General features: G+C 42.4%; 1 protein-coding gene across 4 annotated transcripts in view; it reads left to right on the top strand.

Moving 5' to 3' along the window:
- JARID2 (jumonji and AT-rich interaction domain containing 2) overlaps nucleotides 1-9,030 on the top strand; it is a 235,876-nt gene that overhangs the window by 165,924 nt on the left and 60,922 nt on the right. For all 4 annotated transcript variants that reach the window (XM_009273717.2, XM_019470610.1, XM_019470612.1 and 1 more), the window contains one exon: nucleotides 3,541-3,710. In XM_009273717.2, coding sequence (XP_009271992.1) covers nucleotides 3,541-3,710 — 170 coding nt within the window. The remainder of the gene's footprint in view (nucleotides 1-3,540; nucleotides 3,711-9,030) is intronic.

Raw genomic sequence — 9,030 nt, 5'->3', positions numbered from 1 at the left:
AGCTTGTCCAGGTCCCTCTGGATGGCATCCCGTCCCTCTGGCACATCGACCGTACCACTCAGCTTGGTGTCATCTGCAAACTTGCTGAGGGTGCACTCGATCCCGCTGTCTATGTCATTGATGAAGATATTAAACAGTACCGGTCCCAATACGGACCCCTGCGGGACGCCACTCGTCACCAATCTCCATCTGGACATTGAGCCGTTGACCACTACCCTCTGGATGCGACCATCTAACCAATTCCTCACCCACCAGACAGTCCACCCATCAAATCCATACCTCTCCAGTTTAGAGAGAAGGGTGTTGTGAGGGACTGTGTCAGAGGCCTTACAGAGGTCCAGATGGACGACGTGTAGTCCTTCCCATGTCCCTTTTTAAAAATGGGGGTTATGTTTCCCCTTTTCCAGTCAGTGGGAACTTCACCGGACTGCCACGACTTCTCAAGTACAATGGATAGTGGCTTAGCAACTTCATCCACCAGTTCCTTCAGGACCCGTGGATGGATCTCATCGGGTCCCATGGACTTGTGCACCTTCAGGGGCCTTAGATGGTCTCGAACCTGATGTTCTCCCACAGTGGGCGGCTCTTCATTCTCCCAGTAAAAGCTTAAAAGCTTGACTTTTGTTTCCTGAACTTGATGCCTCATCCCAATGTGTTGTAGCTAAGGAATAGCTTGTTTCTTGCTCATGGCTCACTCTGTACACCCTCAGGCATTGAAGTAGAAGCCTGCGGAGCACATGCCTATCCATGCAAAGAACAGTAGTTGTTGCAGTAACCTAAAGGATGCTGTAGTCACAAAAGGGTACCTTCGTTTACTAGTGTTCATAAATAAATTGGTGATGCTTACACCCTGTAACTGCTCAGGATTTTAATAAAAAAATGGATATTTCGTAAGGAGCAGGCCTGTTTTTGTGGCACTGGTGAGCTCAAACCAAGCAGGAGAAAGTACAGCAAACATCAACAGAGGTGTGAAAGGAGAAGCATCTCGGACACATCTGACCATGTAGAAAGTCTCTGCAGCCTCCCCAAGGAAGCAGTAAAAGTTCACAGTCGTAGCCTGAGGTTGAGTGGAGGGAAGATCTGGCATTTTCACTGCCCTCACTGAAATGAAGGGCCCCTGCGGGAGCATGGTGGGTAGTGAAGAGCCAGTGACACTGCCAGGCCGTGTGACCCGCGGGAAGTGGGCAAGCAAAACGAGCGGGGAATTGTTTGTACTGGTGAAGGATGGCTAGCGGAGAGTGTATTTTCAAAGACAGACAGAACCAAAAGTACTTTCTATTCAATTCACTAATTCATTTCATGTCTGTGCCGAACTTATAAGTCATTCTCTAATCCTTTTTCAATGCTCTAGGGACCAACAATAGTGATGCTGCAAACAGCCCTGGCCAGTCCTTGCTACAAAGGGTTAATTTTGAACCATGAAACAGGCTTAACCTTTACTTTTTGGGGTGGTGGTGGTTGTCGAGTCCTCCCTGCTGCTTATCTTTGATCACATGAGATTTGAGCAGGTAGTTTCAGAGATGCGGTGAGTGAATAGTGTATGTTTTTAACAGCCCAGCTGAGGAAGCACATCGATGGGGAAGAATCGCTGTGCAGATGAGAGCAGCAGGCAGGGTTGCTTGCTAACCTTTATAGTCTGTTTTTTGGCAAGAGAGTGTACGTTTTGTGCAGAACAGAAGCCAACACAAAGCATTTTTCTCTGGCCGCATGTGTGGTTTTGCTGATAGAAATGTAGTTGGTTGAAATTAAAATCCCATTCATCCTGTGCAGGAGTCCTCCTATTTCTTCAAGCAGACGGGCTTTGCAAGGCAATCTGAGTAATTTTGGGGATATACAGGCAGATCTATACAAGACCTTCATTCTGGAAAGATAATTGTTCATAGACACGAGGAAATATATGTGTTCAACAGTCTTTTAGTTCCAGTTCACAAACTATAAGCACCATGATAAAAAAAAAATATATAAACACCATGTTATATTTGCCATTAAGGAGATGAAAATAAGCAGTAAGAATGGCTGGTGTTTTTTGTTGTTTGGGGGAGGTGGGGGTTGGATAATGAGGACATGGAGAATTTTATGCAGAGTTTAGGGACAAAATGCTGAATGTTACTTTTGTTCTCTGTTGTCTTTAGGGGACGTGTGTATACGTATACAAACACTGCTGGGATTTTCAAATTTTATTTTCTATTTTAGCCACAAAATTGCGGAAGTTTAAAATACAGTGACAAACCTCTTCTTACCCAACTATTTTAAGTTTAATATCCGTGAAAAAGAAGAGGTTTGCCAATTACGTGTTTCATCCATACTGAACGATAACTGTGCTTTCCTTAAGTCATAACAGTCAAGCCTGCCACAGAGTGACAAGACCGGCTTTTCCTTTAGTGTTATTTGATACGTGTTTCAGTTTAACATTATGTAAATACTCTGCTATTAGGGAAGAAAATGACATAAAATTGCATCCTTTCTCAATGAGGTTTTAAGTTCTTTCAGTAGCTTCTCTCCTTTTTGAAGCCGTAATAAAGATCATAATTAGAATCCCAGTTGCTTAAGTGAGAAATTAGCATGTTCTTAAATGCTGAGCTGAGCCGGGTTCCCAGTGAGACCCCCTCCGGGTATCTATCCTGCCCCAAAGTGCTTTCCCTAATACCAATTTGCGTTCTAGATGTATTAAAGAAAATCATATTCATTGCCACCTAGCAGTTAATCAGAGCCTTCAGATAGGCTTGAAATAATTTGCAGCCTGACTGCCAAAACCACCTGCATCCATTCATTTCCTACAGCCGTACCCGGGCATGCTCTAAAACTTATCAGAGTGTGTCAGTCCATCACCCAGTACCAGGACTGAGACAAATTCACTCCATGCGTGTCCTTCCTTCTTACAAATTTGTCACAAATACTACTTAACCCCACCCCAGACCTCCTTGCTTACTGTCTTCTGGGCTGTGGCCGAGGGAATAAAAATCTAATGGCTTTTACCTGATATTTTCCCTGTCAAAAATACCTTTCCCTAAAGGTTTTGATTTGTTTTTGCAGAACTGGGCACTAACGTAGATACCTTATCTATTAATATATATTTTACCATGTAAATAAGATTCTAGCATATTGGAATAAATGAAAACCTTAATGGGGCTAAAATAAACCTCATTTGTAAATTAATTAAAAACAAGAAGGAAAGAACACTAACAAAAAAAAAAAAAAGATGTTTTCATGGTGCAAAATACAGATTTAATTTCCAAATAAGTGAATGGTAAGCTGGAAGTGTATGATGTGCAAGAAAATACTCGGAACATATGAAATAGTAGTCACAGATTTTATAGTCAAGATGTTCCTTTTCTGGTTTCCCAAATTGTCACAGAAGATACCAAAGGGTGAAGCAAATAAAATACTGTTTTCACAATTGACCCAGGCAGGGATATGATATCGGTGGGAGATAGATTCAGATCTCTCTCCGCCCCCCACCCCCGCAGTGAATTTTTATGTTCTGATATCTCTCCTACAAGTTCTGCCTAACGTGCTTCTGATATGCTCTTGTTTCCACAGGCCAAGGCTGCAAGCACAAAGGAAGTTTGCTCAGTCCCAGCCAAACAGTCCCAGCACAACTCCAATAAAGATAGTGGAGCCGTTGTTACCCCCTCCCGCCACTCAGATTTCTGACCTCTCCAAAAGGAAGCCCAAGACAGAAGATTTTCTCACTTTCCTCTGTCTTCGAGGTAGGAGTCTCGCAGCAGCCTAGGGGGACAGTCTCATTCAAAGAACGAGCCATAGTACCGCACACCGATTAGCAGTTAGACAAATGTACTGGTGCTACACTTGAATATATTGTGTGCATTTCAACTCTCAGCAATTTGACTGTATCTGCAGCAGGAGCATTCCAGTTCATGGTTGTAAAGACCATAAAATGAGGCCAGTAATAGTGCAAAAGGAAATTTCTTTTATGCTTAGCACTCTGTTATCCTGAATGGGTTTTTGTCTAGCTCTCTTTAAGTCCTCCCCATCCTCCTTTGTTTTGTCTGACTATAAACTGAAGAAGTGCTTAACTTGCCTGAGTACTTGTTCCTGCAAGAGGAAGAATCTGGTTGGAAATTCCCCTTCTCTACCTACTCACTGTCCTTTATAGCTCAATGTGAGTGAGGCTTTTCATCTGGCAGTGAGGGGTTGCTTCTTGTTCTTAGCTGCCCCAGGAGCCGGATTGTTCCCATGGTGATAATTAAAACAGGTGAGCTCCTCCACCCTGCAACCCAAGTGCAGACGAGGCATCTGAAGTTGTACAGCGAGATACCTGAATTATCTCACAATGACGGGGGCCTGAGCCCGGCTGGAGCTGTATGGTGTGTGTCTGGGATCACTGGTGTGTGTCTGCAAGCCTGCGTGTCAGACTTGGGGACCTTAGTGTGAGGTACAGCTGACTGTCCAGAATAAGCTAAAGAAGGAGACCTTACTTGAGTGGTCATTTTTCTTGGGACTTTCCATGGCCCTGTGTCCCAAGTCATGCATCTTTCAGTTTAATCTCCCAAATGTCCTGTTAGCTCTCGTGGTATGTTTCTTTTTTGGCAGATGCCCCCCCGTCCCCTTAGCCAGTCACTGCTCCATCCTTGATGTGCTGGAACCATGCCTCTTGCTGTTGTTTTGTCCCATTACCTGCTGAAAGGGTGTGCATTTGTTATAGATGGGGCTTGTCTGCAAAAGTCTTACCTAGTAGATTGAATCCTTCAAAGCTTGAGTTCCCCTTTCCAGTTCTGAAGTCTCCATTGCATCTGCAAGCAGCACTGGTCAACACCACTCGTAGCTTCCTGCTGAGGCTTTCTCACCTTAATGCAGCATGGCTTGATTTCTTTTTTCTTCTCTTCTGTGAGATTTTAGGCTAGTGGTAGCTTTAGACTGGTTGCTACTTTATCTGTCTTGACACTGGTCCAATATGGAGCCTCCATCCTGTTGGGACTTCTGGTAAAGCAGGTGGGTGGAGAGGATGGAGGCTTTTGTGTTTGTTTAAAGGATTTAGGGAGGAGCAGAATCTAATGGAGTTTAAAGTGGCATCACAGTCCTCTGAAATTTAATCTGTGGAAATGTATTTCTAATTTAGTCTGCTGTGAGGTTGATCAGTCTGTTGGCAGCATGTCACTGCTGTGATCTGGGCCAACTGCCACAGTTGTTGGTGGGAAAATTCAGATGGTGTGTGTATGTGTGTGAGCACACATGGCTGCATTCACACACTTGTTTCCACTGCTTGCTAACTAAGCATGTGTTATTTATAGCTTTGAAGGCACTTGCACTTAAAGAAAGGCAACCTGTGTGGGGATGTGACTTATCTCCATTTTTATTTCCCACTGTCTCTTAGCATTCTGCTTTAACAATGCAAATGGGAAGCACGGGTACTTTTGTCCTATTCCAGTGCTTCATTCAGAAGGGTTTGGTTTTTTTTTTTTTATTTTAATCAGTGGCTGTTTAGCTCTTGCACCTGTAATTTTCTTCTTTGTTATTCATCTGTAGAATAATTGATGTTTTGTACTGTCAATTAAGAACTTGCAATTCATTCCTAATTTCTTCAGTATGCAGGAGTACTCATATATTTCAGACAACACGTGCATTCAGACGACAAGATCCCAATTACAATTATATTAAAAATCACAAGGAAAAATCTGCTCTGAGTGCCACACATGGCATGTTCTTGGTCTGCTTAAACAGACTGAAGAAAAGCAGAAAGGGGAAGTTGTCAGCTCACTGTATCAGCGCCTCCACAAGCTTATTGCTCCATCACCCCTGTATAAAGCCTGAAAAGAGCCAGTAAAAACAGGGACGGAAATCTTGGACGTCTGCTACCTGGATGCATTTCTGTGGAGGAGCAAGAGAGTGGCTGTGGTTTGGAGGGAGGAGGAGTGGGGTTGTTGAGATCAGTATTAGCATGGTTCTGGCTTCAGTATCTGAACTGCTGTGTCCTTCAGGAGGTCCTGGCTGCCTGAGATTGTGCCCGTTCAGTCCCTCAGGAGGTTTAGCTCCAGGTGGTTGTCTCTTTTGATGTGCCCATTGGAAAAAAGGAGGTGGAAGCTGGTTCTTAGTATGCTCACAGGGAGTTCATGTAGCAGCTCACTGGTACATCCAGCTCCAGAAAGGTCCCACAAGTGGCCTTCCAGGGCACTGGCAGGCTTAATTTGGTGCTGCTCTTCTGGTGGGTACTCAGTGAGCTTGGAGAGGGAAGAGCCAGCAGCTTACTTAAACCCTGCATAGGGAAGACTTGTGATTGTTTTGGAAGGAGTTTGTTTTGGTTTTGAACCTCTGTGCTATTATTTATTGAAGTGTTGAGGGATTCAAAATTGCTTGCATGGTGGGACGTGTGGTTGTTCTGACTTTTGTCCAGATATGTCTGTCCAGCCCTGGCTGTTTGCAGTTTCATGATGAAATGCGACACAATTACGTGGAAATAAAAGCACACTCACAGGGTGTAAGTTCAGCACTTTGGAAATTGTTTAGTAGTAAGTGTAGTAGTGGTAAGATTCAGGACAGTAAATCCCTATGCTTGTGTAATTTTTTTTATTTTTTTTTTTTTTTAATTTTTTTAAGTTGGGACTCTCTTAGGTCCTAGTCCTTCAAAATGCTGTGATGATATAGTCCCTGCATTCATGATCAAAGCTCTTCTTCGGCAAGGGAGTCTTTTCCAGGACTGGTGGGAAAACAGTTATGTGGTCATGTCTCTGTCCTTGTCCCACCACACCCAGCAGCAGTGTCAGAAGCACAGTATAAATTTGTTGCACCATGTCAGCGTGTACTTTCATTTTCTATTTTTAAACAGAGAAATTTAAAAATCCCTTCAGCACTGCAAGTTCACTCTTCAGTACTCTGGGGGGTTTATTTTAAGCGGCAGCAGCTGAATTCTGTGAGTGATGGAGCAGTACTGTCATGCCACAATGTGGAAGAAAGGCTCTTGACGTGCGTAAGATCCCATACTTAGGAAAAGAAGTCCCATTTACCTGGCCTTCTGCTATGTGTCAGAAAATCTAATGATTCAAATAACTTTTATTTACTTTTTTTTTTTTAGCATCTTGTAATTTCAAAGGGAGATAATTTAACCAAGATGACCTGCTTTGTTTCATTATCCAGAATACTAGGGGCTTTAGACATATTTTTAATTAGTTTGTTTTTTGAACTCTTGATTTGATAATGCAATGTACTAATTACTTCTTAAAAGGTAAGCGGAGCAGAAGGAAAAATCTGTAACAGTTGATGAATATCTGAGCACCCTGGAATACATCTAACTGACCAGACTTGGCAAGGTTCCCCTGCTTTCTATTATTTTAAAATCCTTCTTTTTTTTTTTTCTTTTTTAAAATTTTTTTTATTAAATTGTGACCTAGAATTTCCAACACAAGAAGGAAGGGAATAGCGCAGATATCTCTGAAGTGTTTGTCTGCAGCGTTCTTCACTTTAAATAGCTTCTTTGAGGGAGCCCGTATGCCCTTTGCCAGAGGCATAATTAGTATCTTTCAGCAGCGCACATAGATATGAGTGTGTCATCTCTGTGTGGTTGTACAATGGCTTTCACTTTTACTGTATTTTCTGCGTCTGATAAAATTTTTCTTAATAGCTTCTGTTACAGTGCATTTAAGTTACCTTTTCTCTCCATAATTATTTACAGGTTAAAAATATTGTGAGTGAAATAATATAGGGCTAAAGGGGAAAGGAGAAACAACTCCCTGTGAGCAATAGATCTTTGGCAAAAGGTGATAACAGGAAGGCTATGATTAGGAGCCTACATTTTAAGAAGTTTTCCCATGATCAATTTTCTAATTAAGCCGGGCCTCTGGGAGTTACATGCTAGAGAATTTCAGGGATTCCTAAATAAAGATGGTTTAATTGAGATCTCACAAATTGAGTTTTCAGGCTCTTCTAACAACTGTTCTGTAAAACGCATGTCTGTTCGTTTTCTTTGAGTACTGCAGTGACTTAACGATCTGATGATTTATTACAATTGGGCAAAACCAAAATAGAAAATCTCACTATAGCATGTTTGTCCAAACTTCACAAACTTCTAAATCTCAGTGCTCCAGTCTTCTCGCAGTTTGCTCTTAAAGAGGCTTTTTATTTTTTTAAACACCTTGTTTGGGTGGTAGGCTTGGGGGTCTTTGATCCCAGTCTTCTCTCTAGAGTCTTAATAGGAGGGGTTGCCTGTGCCAGTAGATAGCTGCAGAGGTTTTCCATTACAACGGGAGAGCCCCCAAAATCAAAAACTTGGGAGCTCTTAATTTTGGACATGTTAGAAAACAACTGTTCATTTGCCTGGCTTTTAACAAGGCAGAAGGTACGCTTGCCTAGTAGTTCAGTATCAATAGGTACACTGGACTTTAAGAGCCAGTGACTGCATCAGTCCCATTCTGGAAGCCTTCCAAGGGAGCACGTTGTCACCGTGGAGACATGCTCACCAGATCAGAGTAAGCACATTAAATAGCACAGGCTGGAAGCAGAGCAATGAAATGCTGACACTGTCCAAAAATGTGAGCTGCTTTGCAGTCCGGGTTAGTTTTTATAATTCCAAAATAATATTAAAACATGCAGACGTACAATAATTTGTTTAACATACTGGAAGAAGACTTTTTATCCATTTTGTTGTTAAATCATTTGGTATTTGAGACTAAAATTTTAGGATGGATTGAAAACATAAGAATAAACTTCGGGGTGCTGAATCTTAATTGCACAAACCATGTAATAAAAATAAGTTTGCATTTAATAACTGTAATCTGTCACGTCCCACCTACAAGAAGGGGAGAGTGACTAAGGTTTGCAAATCCCCTCGATGTGGATTAAGGTGAGATAACACTCAAGGTCCAAACACGAACTTCAACTTTAATGGCACGAACACTTCTATAAGCATCAGCCCTCTATGTGTTAATATGTCATACAAGCGAAGCGGCTTTATGAGGAGTTGAGGTAGGCCTTGTGTTACTTAGCAGCATCAAAAGCAGAGAGCAAGAAGGAGGACGGGGGGAGAGAAAGAGAGAAAGAGAGAGCTGGGAAGCGGGGGGGGGGGGGGGAAGAGTGATC

Source organism: Aptenodytes forsteri, unplaced genomic scaffold, assembly GCF_000699145.1.
Source record: "Aptenodytes forsteri isolate BGI_AS27 unplaced genomic scaffold, ASM69914v1 Scaffold63, whole genome shotgun sequence".
NCBI lineage: Eukaryota > Metazoa > Chordata > Aves > Sphenisciformes > Spheniscidae > Aptenodytes > Aptenodytes forsteri.
The sequence above is the reverse complement of the archived record's forward strand: the minus strand, read 5'-3'. Positions and strand labels throughout refer to the sequence as shown.